At 43.4% G+C, this 15,617-nt stretch overlaps 3 protein-coding genes and 1 long non-coding RNA gene across 4 annotated transcripts in view; 1 reads left to right on the forward strand and 3 right to left on the reverse strand.

The window, feature by feature from the left end:
• Positions 1 to 15,617, forward strand: part of LOC309523625 — a 123,554-nt gene that overhangs the window by 45,989 nt on the left and 61,948 nt on the right. The window lies entirely within an intron of this gene.
• LOC309523543 (uncharacterized protein) overlaps positions 1 to 15,617 on the reverse strand; it is a 62,101-nt gene that overhangs the window by 22,648 nt on the left and 23,836 nt on the right. The window lies entirely within an intron of this gene.
• LOC309527528 (uncharacterized protein) overlaps positions 286 to 15,617 on the reverse strand; it is a gene marked incomplete at its 3' end in the record, with an annotated part of 122,173 nt that continues 106,841 nt past the window's right edge. The window contains exons 4-5 of the mRNA XM_082214354.1: positions 7,041 to 8,979; positions 286 to 343 (exon numbers count right to left, since the gene is read on the reverse strand). Coding sequence (XP_082070480.1) covers positions 286 to 343; positions 7,041 to 8,979 — 1,997 coding nt within the window. The remainder of the gene's footprint in view (positions 344 to 7,040; positions 8,980 to 15,617) is intronic.
• On the reverse strand, positions 5,662 to 10,423 carry LOC309527529 (uncharacterized protein; the record flags this gene model as incomplete). The annotated part of the gene is made up of 2 exons (XM_082214355.1): positions 5,662 to 7,207; positions 10,412 to 10,423. 2 exons carry the CDS (start codon positions 10,421 to 10,423, stop codon positions 5,825 to 5,827), a joined length of 1,395 nt encoding a protein of 464 aa, XP_082070481.1. The 3' UTR covers positions 5,662 to 5,824.

Below are 15,617 nucleotides of genomic sequence, written 5' to 3' on the forward strand. Positions count from 1 at the left end.
GGTCCGCCACCGCCACTTAATGGATCCAAATGGTTTCCAGAGAGTGGCAGGGGATGTTTTATCCCATGTTGATGGCCTTTCAGCTGATTCCTTGGTGGCCTGTTGGAATGTGGAGTTAACCAGGGCTATTGAGTATCTGGCTCCAAAAAGCCCACTCCGATTGCATGGAGAGCAGACAGCTCCATGGTTTTCCAAGGATCTGAGGGCAACGAGATGGCTAGAGCGCCAGTGGCAGAAACCTCATTCTGAATCTGACCGGACACGGGTTAGAGCTCAACGTTGAGCCTACCAAATGGCGATAGTGAAGGTGAAGAAAACCTTCTTCACCCCCTCTGTTTTGCATCTGCAGAAAACAGAAGCAGGAGACTCTTTCAGGTGATTTGCAATTTAATGGAACCATCTCTCCAATGGCGCCCGGTTCAGGCCACATGATCTCCTGCAATGATTTTGCAAAGTTTTTTTGCAAATAAAGTCGCTCAGATTAAGAGAGGTAGACTCCCCCGTGGGAGCAGGGCGGGGGCTGGTGAGTGCTAGAGTCCTGTCTAGTAAAGTTGCGTGGGATCAATTCCAATCTGTTATGTCCGAGGATGTGGACAGGCTGCTTAGATGAGTGAAACCAACCACCTGTCACCTTGATCCTTGCCCATCCTGGCTCATAAAATCTAGCAGGGAAGGGCTGGGCGATGGGCTCCATGGGGTGGTGAATGCTTCTCTCTGTGAGGGAGCCTTCCCAGACACACTCAAAGAAGCAGTTACAGTGGTACCTCAGGTTATGAACATAATTCGTTCTGGAGATCTGTTCTTAACGTGAAACTGTTCTTAACCTGAAGCACAACTTTAGCTAATCGGGCATCCTGCTGCCGCTGCACGATTTCTGTTCTCATTCTGAAGCAAAGTTCTTAACCCAAGGTAATATTTCTGGGTTAGCGGAGTATGTAACCTGAAGCGTATGGCACCGAGGCACCACTGTATTAAACTGCTTCTTAAAAAAATAATAATCTTTAGACCCAGCCAATACGGCCAACTATCGCCCAGTCTCAAATATTCCATTCTTTGGCAAGGTGATTGAGTGGGTGGTTACTGAACAACTCCAGGGAAGCCTGGAAGATGTGGACCATTTGGATCCCTTCCAGTTGGGATTCAGGCCTCATCATGCGACTGAAACAGACCTGGGCACGCTGGTCAATGATCTCCGCCGGGCTAGGGACAAAGGTGAGAGCTGTTTCCTAGTTCTGCTGGATCTTTCAGAGGCTTTTGACACCATCAGCCATAACATTCTTCTGGACCCACTAGAGGGGCTGGGAGCTAGAGGCACTGTTATACACTGGGGCGTGTTCAGAAAGTCGTGTTGGGGTTGAGTGTTAAGACCCCTGAGCTCTCACTTGTGGGGTTCCTCAGGGTTCCGTCCTCTCCCCATGCTTTTCAACATCTATATGAAGCCGCTGGGAGAGATCAGGGGGTTTGGGCTGGGTGTTCACCAGTATGCGGATGCCCAGCTCAACCTCTCTTTCAAATCAGGACCAGTGAAGATGGTGGAAGTCCCGTGTGAGTGTCTGGAGACGGTTGGAGGATGGATTGTGGCTAACATATTAAAGGTGAATGCTGACAAGGTAGATGTCCTGTTTTGGGGGGACAGGAGGCAGGCAGGTGTGGAAGACTCCCTGGTCCTGAATGGGGTAAATGTGCCCCTGAAGGACCAGGTGCTCAGACTGGGAGTCATTTTGGACTCATAGCTGTCCATGGAGGCACAGGTCAATTCTGTGTCCAGGGCAGCTGTTTACCAGCTCCATCTGGTAGGCAGGCTGAGACCCTATCTGCCCGCAGACTGTCTTGCCAGAGTAGTGCATGCTCCAGTTATCTCCCGCTTGGACTACTGCAATGTGCTCTACGTGGGGCTACCTTTGAAGGTGATCCAGAAACAACAACTAATCCAGAATGCGGCAGCTAGATTGGTGACGGGAGGAGAGAGCAAAGTTCTCACTGTGAGAAGCAAAGTTACAGGGAACCAGGCAGAGGGCCTTCTCGGTAGTGGTGCTCTCCCTGTGGAATACCTTCCCACCAGATGTCAAAGGAAAAAACAGCCACCAGACTTTAAAAGACATCTGAAGGCTGTCCTGTTTAGGGAAGCTTTTAAAATCTGAAGGACTATTGTATTTCAATATTTTGTTGAAAGCCACCAAGATTGGCGGGGGAAATACAGCCAGATGGATGTGGTAAAAATAAAAAATATTATTATTATTGAAATTCTTTTCTGTACATCCAGGGACTTGACAATCATCTTCACTTCCCAGGAAATCTGGGAAACCTGAGTGGAAAACTCCATACATTTATATGGTTTCCCGCCTGTGTGAATTATCTTATGAATATTAAGGTCTCCACTCCCTCTGAAGCTTCTTCCACGTTCCATAAATCTAGTTTTCCCTATGTGAGTTAGCGGATGTTTCCTAAGGTTCCATATTGACTTAAGCTTCTCCCCTGTGGGAGTTCACCAGTGTAATGCAAGTTTATCCTCCCTGTTGAAGCTCTTCCCACATTCAATACGTTCCAATGGTTTCTCCCCTGTATGAGTTAGTTGGTGTATTCTAAGTGCTCTACTTTTGCTGCAGCTCCTTCCACATGCCATACATTAAAATGGTTTCTTCCCCATGTGTTAGTCGGTGTCTTATAAGGTGTCAATATGGACTGAAGCTCTTTCCACATTCTTTCCACATTCAGTACATTTAAATGGCTTCTCCCGTGTGAGTTCGTTGATGTTTCCTAAGGTGTCCATTTTGACTGAAGCTCCTTCCACATTCTATACATTTAAATGGTTTCTCTCCTGTGTGAGTTCGTTGGTGTATTCACAGAGGAGTCCAAGATGGCAACCGAGATAGCAGCCTAAGTAGAGCCTCCAACTTCAACTAAGTGTTTTTATTAGTTTTAGCCTCTTCAAGACCCCAAAACTGCACCTTAAGGACTTTAAAGACTATTGGTTGTCTGGCTTGTCACCTTGTTTTAATTAGTCTATTCTTTTATTGTTTTATTGTTTTACCGTCGCACTGTTTACTGATACTGCCACACGGATTTACAGCCTTGGAGCTCCCGGACGACGGATTGATTTGAAATACACCCAAAGAAGCAGAGGAAACCGCTGAACTCCATTCAGCCTAACTTCGATAAGTCCAAGAACTCCCCCATGAATACCCTCCCGCCCCAAGTTAAGGCTTAAAGAGGGAAAGGTTGGGAGGCTCCCTGAACCAACAGCCTGGATACCGGTTTTCCAAACTTTACTCTACCTTTATTTCTACAACAAAGTGCCCAATAAGGGAAGCTTTCAACTTAGAGAATGGTGCTCACAAGACAGATCTATAAAGAGCTGGGAATCCCCCTCACCAAATCGGCTGAACCCTCTACAAGAGGAAGGCAGGTGAAAATCTCACAATATTTTAAACCGAAAACAGACAAAATAAATAATGCTGACAAACGACACCCCCACGAATGGTCCATAGACCGCACCAGGTACGGGGAGCTTATGGAAACAGACGAAGAAGGGGTGGGAGTCAATCTGGCAACGGAAATAAAACAAGTTGCCATAGAAGATGAAACCTTAGTGAATCAACCAGGGCTGGAGCAGGAACAAGAGTCACAAGAGGAAAACCCAGTAATTAAGACAGATGAGCCCTCCCAAAGACCCAGGCCCGGGGACAAGATGGGGTTTCTCACTGTGACGAATGAGGACCTGGAGGACACAAGAGCCCACTATCTGGACTTGGAATGCCTCCCCTACATACTAACAGGACTATATAATGATCTGTTAAATGAACAGAAGTTGCAGATAGGCAGAGAACTGGGACACATCAAAGACTTCCTCTCAGAATGCTTGGGCCTACTTACCACCCTGACTGAAATAACTAGGAGAATAGACAACTTGCATTCATACAAAGTTCTCTCTAGCACACTAAACAATAACATCAAGGACAATAAAACCCGACATGATGTGGAAAAAAGGAAAACATCTAGGATTAAAGCAAACCAGAAGGGAAATTTAATTGACCCTAAGAAACCCCTCTTAAAGAGGAAGTGTCCCAGGAATAAAGAGAAGAAGCCCAAGAACGTAAAAATGGGAAGGAAGACAAAGCCCCCATCTCGAACAAAGAAAGTGAACTTCACAAGACTAGTTACAGATGGGTAGCCGTGTTGGTCTGCCATAGTCAAAATAAAAAAATTCCTTCCTGTAGCACCTTAAAGACCAACTAAGTAGTTCTTGGTATAAGCTTTCGTGTGCATGCACACTTCTTCAGATACACTGAAACAGAAGTTGCCAGATCCTTCTATATATTGCACACGAAAGCTTATACCAAGAACTACTTAGTTGGTCTTTAAGGTGCTACAGGAAGGAATTTTTTTTTATTTTCACAAGACTATTTAAGCTATTAGAGAATTCAAATCCAATGAGCCCAGCTAACCCAGTTCTGCCACCCCTTGATAAAAGCCAAAGCCAAAGCCCAAATAAAAACCTCCATAAGGCTGGGCTATTCAATCCAACAGAGGAACTCCATAAGGCTAGGCTTCATAATTCAACAGAGCAACTAGCGCTCCCGAATGGAACCGCGGGAAAATCAAGGGAAAACCCGATCCCTAAGCAAGCATCTATTCCTAAAACAACACACTCTAGCAGAAATCTAATTCTAAATAAACAAAAACTTATCATCCTACCTGTACACATGCACAAAGATCTCCTTTCCCCAGCACAACAGAGAATCTATATTCTCAAGAAAACTGAATTAGCCGTTAGAGGGCTCGTCCCAGCAGAAAACATCATTAATGTTAAATTTCTGCCATCAGATAAGGACCTAAACAGAGTTGTGATAACATTCAGAGACTGGCACACAACCAAACTAGTCTCAGACAATAAGGACAAGCTACAAAGGGTTGGATTGCAGGTGACTCGGCTATTCGAAGTGTCCGGTACTCCCACACCTCTCATCGAAACAATCAAGACTGATAAGATAAAAACAAAGCCGACAATGTCTATGATGGACGAGAACTTCAAGATGCTTCAATTAGAGGCAGATAAAGCCTCGAACCAGCTGGCTAAAAGACCTAAAACCCTATCCCCAAATCATGTACCAGACGAAAGCTCCAGCATAGAGAAGGAAAACCGCTTCATAGCAACTATTGAACAAATACATAAAGCTCAGGACGTACTAATTGAAAGAATAGCATCCATAAGGAAATCTATTACCCTCCTAGCCACACCTGTCACCAGGGAATTTAACTATGCAACTTATACCACAAAACCTTTATCCAACAGTGAATGGATACTAAGGCTATTGCTATCGCCTGAGGAACTGGGACCTACGGAACCACCTATAACAAAGAAAACAATATTCCCCAGTTCTGCTCCCAGTTTTATACAGTCTGTATATGATGCTTGTTTGACAATGTGTGGTGTGTTATGCCTAATAAAGGATTTGAATTGAATTGAATGGTTTCTCCCCCATGTGAGTTTGTTGATGTTTTCTTAGTGATCCACTTTCACTGAAGCTCTGTCCACATTCAATACATTTAAATGGTTTCTCCCCTGTGTGAGTTTGTTGGTGTCTTCTAAGCTGTCCACTTTCACTGAAGCTCTTTCCACATTCAATACATTTAAATGATGTCTGCCCTGTGTGAGTTCGGTGGTGTACTCTAAGGTTTCCACTTTCACAGAAGCTCTTTCCACATTCAATTCATTTAAATTGTTTCTCCCCTGTGTGAGTTCGTTGGTGCATTCCAAGTGTTCCATATAGACTGAAGCACTTTCCACATTCAGTACATTTAAATGGTTTCTCCCCCGTGTGAGTTAGTTGATGGTTTCTAAGGTTTCCATTTCGACTGAAGCTCTTTCCACATTCAATACATTTAAATGGTTTCTCCCTGTGTGACTTTGTTGGTGTAGTCTAAAGTTTCCATATCGACTGAAGCTCTTTCCACATTCAATACATTCAAATGGTTTCTCCCCCATGTGAGTTTGTTGGTGTATTCTAAGTGTTCCATTTTGACTGAAGCTCTTTCCACATTCAATACATTCAAATGGTTTCTGCCCCGTGTGAGTTCGTTGGTGTCTTCTAAGGTCTCCACTTTCACTGAAGCTCTTTCCACATTCAGTACATTTAAATGGTTTCTCCCCCGTGTGAGTTAGTTGATGGCTTCTAAGGTGTCCATTGTGACTGAAGCTCTTTCCACATTCAATACATTTAAATGGTTTCTCCCCCGTGTGAGTTCGTTGGTGTATTCTAAGGTGTTCACTTCTACTGAAGCTCTTTCCACATTCAATACATTTAAATGGTTTCTCCCCCATGTGAGTTAGTTGGTGTATTCTAAGTGTTCCATATCGACTGAAGCACTTTCCACATTGAATACATTCAAATGGTTTCTCCCCTGTGTGAGTTCGTTGGTGCATTCTAAGTGTTCCATATTGACTGAAGCACTTTCCACATTGAATACATTCAAATGGTTTCTCCCCCGTGTGAGTTTGTTGATGTTGTCTAAGGTTTCCACTATTATTGAAGCTCTTTCCACATTCAATACATTTAAATGGTTTCTCCCCCGTGTGAGTTTGTTGATGTTTTCTTAGTGCTCCACTTTCACTGAAGCTCCTTCCACATTCAATACATTTAAATGGTTTCTCCCCTGTGTGAGTTCGTTGGTGCATTTTAAGTGTTCCATATCGACTGAAGCCCTTTCCACATTCAATACATTTAAATGGTTTCTCCTCCGTGTGAGTTAGTTGGTGTATTCTAAGTGTTCCATATCGACTGAAGCACTTTCCACATTGAATACATTCAAATGGTCTCTCCCCCGTGTGAGTTTTTTGGTGTTTTCTAAGGTTTCCACTTTCACTGAAGCTCTTTCCACATTCAATACATTTAAATGGTTTCTCCCCCGTGTGAGTTTGTTGATGTTTTCTTAGTGCTCCACTTTCACTGAAGCTCTTTCCACATTCAATACATTTAAATGGTTTCTCCCCCGTGTGAGTTAGTTGGTGTATTCTAAGTGTTCCATATCGACTGAAGCACTTTCCACATTGAATACATTCAAATGGTCTCTCCCCCGTGTGAGTTTTTTGGTGTTTTCTAAGGTTTCCACTTTCACTGAAGCTCTTTCCACATTCAATACATTTAAATGGTTTCTCCCCCGTGTGAGTTAGTTGATGGCTTCTAAGGTGTCCATTGTGACTGAAGCTCTTTCCACATTCAATACATTTAAATGGTTTCTCCCCTGTGTGAGTTCGTTGGTGTTTTCTTAGTGCTCCACTTTCACTGAAGCTCTTTCCACATTCAATACATTTAAATGGTTTCTCCCCCGTGTGAGTTCGTTGGTGCATTCTAAGGAGTTCACTTCTACTGAAGCTCTTACCACATTCAATACATTTAAATGGTTTCTCCCCCGTGTGAGCTTGTTGATGCTTTCTTAGTGCTCCACTTTCACTGAAGCTCTTTCCACATTCAATACATTTAAATGGTTTCTCCCCTGTGTGAATTCGTTGGTGCATTCTAAGTGTTCCATATCGACTGAAGCACTTTCCACATTCAATACATTTAAATGGTTTCTCCCCCGTGTGAGTTAGTTGGTGTATTCTAAGTGTTCCATATCGACTGAAGCACTTTCCACATTGAATACATTCAAATGGTCTCTCCCCCGTGTGAGTTTTTTGGTGTTTTCTAAGGTTTCCACTTTCACTGAAGCTCTTTCCACATTCAATACATTTAAATGGTTTCTCCCCCGTGTGAGTTAGTTGATGGCTTCTAAGGTGTCCATTGTGACTGAAGCTCTTTCCACATTCAATACATTTAAATGGTTTCTCCCCTGTGTGAGTTCGTTGGTGTTTTCTTAGTGCTCCACTTTCACTGAAGCTCTTTCCACATTCAATACATTTAAATGGTTTCTCCCCCGTGTGAGTTCGTTGGTGCATTCTAAGGAGTTCACTTCTACTGAAGCTCTTACCACATTCAATACATTTAAATGGTTTCTCCCCCGTGTGAGCTTGTTGATGCTTTCTTAGTGCTCCACTTTCACTGAAGCTCTTTCCACATTCAATACATTTAAATGGTTTCTCCCCTGTGTGAGTTCGTTGGTGCATTCTAAGTGTTCCATATCGACTGAAGCACTTTCCACATTCAATACATTTAAATGGTTTCTCCCCCGTGTGAGTTAGTTGGTGTATTCTAAGTGTTCCATATCGACTGAAGCACTTTCCACATTCAATACATTCAAATGGTTTCTCCCCCGTGTGAGTTAGTTGATGGCTTCTAAGGTGTCCATTGTGACTGAAGCTCTTTCCACATTCAATACATTTAAATGGTTTCTCCCCCGTGTGAGTTTGTTGATGTTTTCTTAGTGCTCCACTTTCACTGAAGCTCTTTCCACATTCAATACATTTAAATGGTTTCTCCCCTGTGTGAGTTCGTTGGTGTATTCTAAGTGTTCCATATCGACTGAAGCACTTTCCACATTGAATACATTCAAATGGTTTCTCCCCCGTGTGAGTTTGTTGATGTTGTCTAAGGTTTCCACTATTATTGAAGCTCTTTCCACATTGAATACATTTAAATGGTTTCTCCCCTGTGTGAGTTCGTTGGTGCATTCTAAGTGTTCCATATCGACTGAAGCACTTTCCACATTCAATACATTTAAATGGTTTCTCCCCTGTGTGAGTTCGTTGGTGCATTCTAAGTGTTCCATATCGACTGAAGCACTTTCCACATTCAATACATTCAAATGGTTTCTCCCCCGTGTGAGTTTGTTGATGTTGTCTAAGGTTTCCACTATTATTGAAGCTCTTTCCACATTCAATACATTCAAATGGTTTCTCCCCTATGTGAATTCGTTGATGTGTCCTCAGTCTTCCATTGTGACTAAAGAACATCCCACATTCCATGCATTTAAACTGTTTCTTTGTTCTTCCCAATGAATTCACAGATGGCTCCATAGAATTCTGGCCATCATCTTCCTCACCTGTTTAGGAGGGGGGAGGGGGAAGAGAATCCTGTTAAGACTTACAATAAAGCCAAGAAAGGAACTGAACACATGTCAGTCCCAGTATGCCCCTTCTCTTATTTTAACACTGTCTCCTTTCTCCACTGTCCTTTCTTATGTTCCATACTTTAGGAATGCAGGTGAGATAATGGCAAGAAAAACACATGATCACTCCATTCACACTTAATAAGCTGCATTATTTTATAATTTATGGTGGAACTGGCTTCTTAGACACATCTCTGTACAGTGGTACCTCGGGTTAAGTACTTAATTCGTTCCGTTCTTAACCTGAAACTGTTTTTAACCTGAAGCAGCACTTTAGCTAATGGGGCCTTCTGCTGCTGCTGCGCCACCAGAGCACTATTTCTGTTCTCATCCTGAAGCAAAGTTCTTAACCTGAAGCACTATTTCTGGGTGAGCAGAGTCTGTAACCTGAAGTGTATGTAACCTGAAGCGTATGTAACCTGAGGTACCACAGTATTTCTCTTTTTCCAGGGAGGAAATGATCACAGGCTCAAATAGCAGTCTCTCCTATGACTAAGAAGTCAAACTTTTGTTACATTTAGATATTTATTAAGGTTTTCCATTAAAAAAAACACCAAACATATCCATTTACATATCACATAGTTTGTCTTTTTTTTGACCTCCCACAACTTCTCTAGCAATCATTCGTAGTACAAATCTTATCCTCACATTCCTTTGTTACAATATTTCCATTATGTTTTATATTTCTGATCTTATTTACCTTCTGGTAATATTCCCTATTTTTCACAAAGCTTCTTTAAGACACACTAGCGTTGTACCCTCCTCACATATATTTTTCAAATACTCCGTAAATTTCCCCCAGTCCTCAAAAAATCTATGGTCTTTTTGATATCTAATTTTACCCGTTAATTTGTCCAGTTCTGCATACTCAGTTAGTTTTGACCTCCATTCTTCCAGATTCGGGACCTCTTCCTGTTTCCACCTTTGAGCTAACAATGTCCTTGCTGCGGTGATCGCGTATTGAAACAGTTTGCTGTCTCTCCTACTTATATCCCTTCTTGTTATCCCCAGCAAGAAGGTTTCTGGTTTCCTAGCAAAGCTATATTTTAGCATTTTCTTTGTATATCTTTGTATATCTCAGTTCATTGTATATCAGCTCCCAGAACCCCCTTACTTTTCTACAGTCCCACCACATATGCATAAATGATCCTTCTTTCTCCCTGCATCTCCAACACTTATTACAGGTCTTGTACATTTTTGATAGTTTTACTGGTGTCATATACCACCTGTAAACCATCTTCATTGTATTTTCTTTTAGTGTGACACATGCGGTAAACTTCAAGTTCTCATTCCATATTTTTTGCCAATCATCCAAATCTATGTTGTAACCTAGATCTTTGGCCCACTGAGTCATAACTCCCTTCACCTCCTCACCCATTGTGTGCCATTCCAACAAAATTTTGTACATTTTAGAAATTATTTTACAGTCATTATTCACAATTTCTATTTGAAACTTTGAGTCTTTTTCTTTATACCCTTTTTCTTTCTCATCCTTTTTAAACATTTCATTTATTTGGCGGTAGTGCAACCAGTCATAGACGTAATTTTTTACTTGTTCATATGGTTTTAACCTCCACTTGCCCCCTTCCTTCCCCACCAAATCTGCATAGGTGGCCCAATCACTTCTCATATTAATTTTCTTAACTCCCATGACCTCTAGCGGGGATAACCAATGTGGAACCCCTGGTTCCAATATATTTTTGTCAAACTTTTGTGTTACTTTGCCACATGTAACTTGATGTCTTCTGAATGTCAGGTAATTGTTTATCGCTTTGACATCTGATGGGAGGGCGTTCCATAGGGCGGGCGCCACTACCGAGAAGGCCCTCTGCCTGGTTCCCTGTAACTTGGCCTCTCGCTGTGAGGGAACCACCAGAAGGCCCTCGGAACTGGACCTCAATGTCTGGGCAGAAAGATTGGGGAGGAGGCGCTCCTTCAGATATACTGGACCGAGGCCGTTTAGGGCTTTAAAGGTCAGCACCAACACTTTGAATTGTGCTCGGAAATGTACTGGCAGCCAATGTAGGTCTTTCAAGACCGGTGTTATATGGTCTCGGTGGCCGCTCCCAGTCACCAGTCTAGCTACCGCGTTCTGGATTAGTTGTAGTTTCCGGGTCACCTTCAAAGGTAGCCCCACGTAGAGCGCATTGCAGTAGTCCAAGCGGGAGATAACCAGAGCATGCATGAGACAGTCTGCAGGCAGATAAGGTCTCAGCCTACCTACCAGATGGAGCTGGTAAACAGCTGCCCTGGATACAGATTTGACCTGTGCCTCCATGGACAGCTGTGAGTCCAAAATGACTCCCAGGCTGTGCACCTGGTCCTTCAGGGGCACAGTTACCCCATTTAGGATCAGGGAATCCTCCACACCTGCCCGCCTCCTGTCACCCCAAAACAGTACTTCTGTCTTGTCAGGATTCAACCTCAATCTGTTAGCCGCCATCCATCCTCCAACCGCCTCCAGACACTCACACAGGACCTTCACTGCCTTCACTGGTTCTGATTTAAAAGAGAGGTAGAGCTGGGTATCACCCGCATACTGATGAACACCCAGCCCAAACCTCCTGATGATCTCTCCCAGTGGCTGCATGTAAATGTTGAAAAGCATGGGGGAGAGGACAGAACCCTGAGGCACCCCACAAGTGAGAGCCCAGGGGTCTGAACACTCATCCCCCACCGCCACTTTCTGAACACGGCCCAGGAGGAAGGAGCGGAACCACTGTATGACAGTGCCCCCAGTTCCCAGCCCCTCAAGACGGTCCAGAAAGATGTTATGGTCGATGGTATCAAACGCCGCTGAGAGAGCCAGCAGAACTACGAAACAGCTCTCACTTTTGTCCCTAGCCCGCCGGAGATCATCAACCAGTGCGACCAAGGCAGTTTCAGTCCCATGATGAGGCCTGAATCCCGACTGGAAGGGATCCAAATGGTCCGCTTCTCCCAGGCGTGCCTGGAGTTGTTCAGCAACCACTCGCTCAATCACCTTGCCCAAGAATGGAAGATTTGAGACTGGGCGATAATTGGCCATCGTGGCCGCATCTAAAGATGGTTTTTTAAGAAGCAGTTTAATAACCGCCTCTTTCTGCGGGTCTGGGAAGGCTCCCTTACGGAGGGAAGCATTCACCACCCCACGAAGCCCATCGCTCAGCCCTTCCCGGCTAGCTTTTATAAGCTAGGATTGGCAAGGATCAAGGAGACAGGTGGTTGGTTTCACTCGTCCAAGCAGCCTGTCCACATCCTCAGAGGTAACAGATTGGAATTGATCCCACACAACTTGACTAGACAGGACTCTAGCACTCTCCCACCCTGGCCCTGCTCCCACGGTGGAGTCTACTTCTTCCCGAATCTGAGCGATTTTTTCTGCAAAAAACTTTGCGAAATCATTGCAGGAGATCATGTGGCCCGTACTGGGCCCCGATGTTGCAGGTGGTTCCGCTAAATTGTGAACCACCTGAAAAAGTCTCCTGCTGCTGTTTTCTGCAGATGCAATAGAGGCGGCAAAGAAAGTCTTCTTCGCTGTCGCTATCGCCACTTGGTAGGCTCGACGCTGAGCTCTAACCTGTGTCTGGTTAGATTCGGAATGAGTTATCCGCCACCGGCGCTCTAGCCGTCTCAATGATTGTTTCATTACCCTCAGATCCGTGGAAAACCACGGGGCTGCCCGGGCTCCATGCAATCGGAGAGGGCGCTTCGGAGCCAAACAGTCAATAGCCCTGGTTAACTCCACATTCCACATTCCAGTATCATTTGGGTAAATGGTATATAATGAATTTTTAAAAAATGTTTAAAATAAAAGCTTATTTATTTGGAATTACAGGTACTGAGATCCCAAAAGACCAGGAAAGACTATGTATGCGACAACAGCTGCACAGATGTTATTATCCCAACGATGGAAAGGTGCAATAATCCCAACTAAGGAAGATTGGCAAGCCAAACTGCTGGACTCTGCCGAAATGGCAAAATTAGCCGCGAGACTCAGGAATCAAGAAAACAAGGACTTTAAAAAAGATTTGGAAAATTTTTTAATTTACCTATGAGATTATTGCACGCAAATCAAAACGTTAGCTGGACTTTAGGAATCACTTGTAAATAAGTTTATGGGCAATTTAGATAAATGAAAATTGTGGAGAATGTATGTATACAGTGGTGACTCGTGTTACGTAACCCTCTGGAACTTCCATTTTTACTGTTGCGCAGCAAATTTAAGTGCCCCCCACCCTAATTAAGGCTTTTTTTCATTCCGTTTTACCCTTGAACAGCTAATTTAAGTCGTCTCCATCGTAATCAAGGTTTTTTTCATCCCATTTGTTCCCTTGCACAGCTAATTTAATCTCCCCCCAATCAACATTAAAGCCATTTCTGGTTGCAGTGTTCTGAGGTGACATTTGCTGCTTTAGTTGTTTCCTATTTTGGGGGTTTTTGTTTTTGTGGCTTTTTCATTTTTGACTGAAGCTTGTTTTTTGTTTTATGATTGATTGATTGATTGATTGATTGACTGTGGAAAGGGATAAAAGCTCCCCATTCAAACAATGACTATCATCAATGCAGGTACGAAAAAAAATAATTTTAATTTTTATCATCTACAATACTATCTTATTTATTTTATGGTACAGAACATTGATTATTGCTTTCATTTTATGGATCAATGGTCTTGTTAGATAGTAAAATTCATGTTAAATTGCTGTTTTAGGGGTTGTTTTTAAAAGTCTGGAATGGATTAATCCATTTTGCATTACTTTCTACGGGACAGCACGCCTTGGTTTTGGAACGCTTTGGTTTTGGAAGACTTCTGGAACCGATTAAGTTTGAGACCCGAGGTACCACTGTAACTCCTAAGATTTAAAATCCTGGAGGGAGAAAATCTGCCCCCACTACTTTATGAAAGGGATTCAAGAAACAAAGAGCTGCTTTGGAGAAGGCCTCACCCCTTCCTTCTTCCTGTCAGGAACTTCCTTCCATTTGTCTCCTCTCCATCTTTTCCTCTTTCTCCCGCCACCTTCCATCTATCCCTCTCCCCATCTCCTCTCCCCTGGAACTCACCAGATTTCTCCACGGGTCCTGGGAGGAAATGCTCAGAGGTTGTGGGGAGGGATGCGGGAGAGAGCCTGACCAGGTCACCCGTCCATCTTCCTCCTTCCATCCTGGCCAGGGTTGCAGGTTCAGTGTCAGCTAGGTTTGCAGGTTCAGCTTCCTGAAGAGCGCAGAAGCCAGAGCAAGTTGCGGCTTCCTGGGAGGGAGGGAAGAAGAAGCCAAGGGAGTCTGAGAGCCCCTGCAGGGATTCTCCTGCTCAAGACATTCTGCTGCCCCTGGAGAAGCGCCAATTGGGCACCCCCTTCCCAAGAGCCCCCACCCATTTTCAAACACCTTTGGCAATTCCTTTCATCACCTCCTTTCCTTTTTTATTTATTTTATTTTGTTTATTCAATCTTTATTGGTTTAAAATCAACACACACACACCAAAAGCTTATAAATAGGAAAAGAAACAAAACAAAAAAGCACAATACATTTCTTACAAAAAGAAATAGAACAATACATCACAAATGCACAAAATTATTCCAGCCATCAACTTCCGACTTCCTTGATATAGGTTATTTATTTTCTTAATTAGGTAAAGGTACCCTTGACCATTAGGTCCAGTCACGCATGATTCTGGGGTTGCAATGCTCATCTCGCTTTACTGGCTGAGGGAGCCGGCATTTGTCTGCACTAAGCTTCTGGGTCATGTGACCAGCATGACTAAGCCACTTCTGGCGAACTAGAGCAGCGCACGGAAACGCCATTTACCCTCCTGCCAGAGCGGTACCTCTTTATCTACTTTTGATGTGCTTTCAAACCTCTAGGTTGGCAATTTTCTTAATTACTTGCCTCTATTTTTCAATAAACTTTATCTTTGTTAAATCTTGTCTGAATTCTTTGTACCTTATTCAATTCTGAGAGTTATTCAAAGCATTTTAAAGTTTTTATAAGGGGACACTGTTCTTTTAAATATTGTCTATAGAGCTCCCATTCCCTTTTAAACTTTTGGGTCGATCGATTTCTTATCTTTTCCGTCATCTGTGCTACTTCTATATACTGAAGGATTTTTACTTGCCACTCCTCTTCTGATGGAATTTTATCTCCTTTCTATCCCTTGGCAATCAGCATCCTCACTGCAGTTGTTGCATACAAAAAGACCCCTTCCCAAGAGCCCCTGCCCATTTTCAGTTACAGATAGGTAGCCGTGTTGGTCTACCATAGTCAAAATAAGAAAATTCCTTCCAGTAGCACCTTAAAGACCAACTAAGTTAGTTCTTGGTATGAGCTTTCGTGTGCATGCACACTTCTTCAGATACACTGAAACAGAAGTTGCCAGATCCTCCTATATAGTGAGAAGGTGGGGAGGGGTATTACTCAGAAGGGTGGTGGGAATGGTAAATTGGCAGATAGCTGAGATGAGCCTGTTGACGACTCTTAACGACTGCAATAGGTCTTACAGGAAAAGGCAAGGGGTGAGAAGGTGAAAAATGGCTTAGTCATGTATAATGAGATAAAAATCCAATGTCTTTGCTCAAACCAGGTCTCTCGATGGTTTT

The sequence above is a fragment of the Podarcis vaucheri genome (assembly GCF_965113315.1).
Source record: "Podarcis vaucheri genome assembly, chromosome: 2".
NCBI classification, from domain to species: domain Eukaryota; kingdom Metazoa; phylum Chordata; class Lepidosauria; order Squamata; family Lacertidae; genus Podarcis; species Podarcis vaucheri.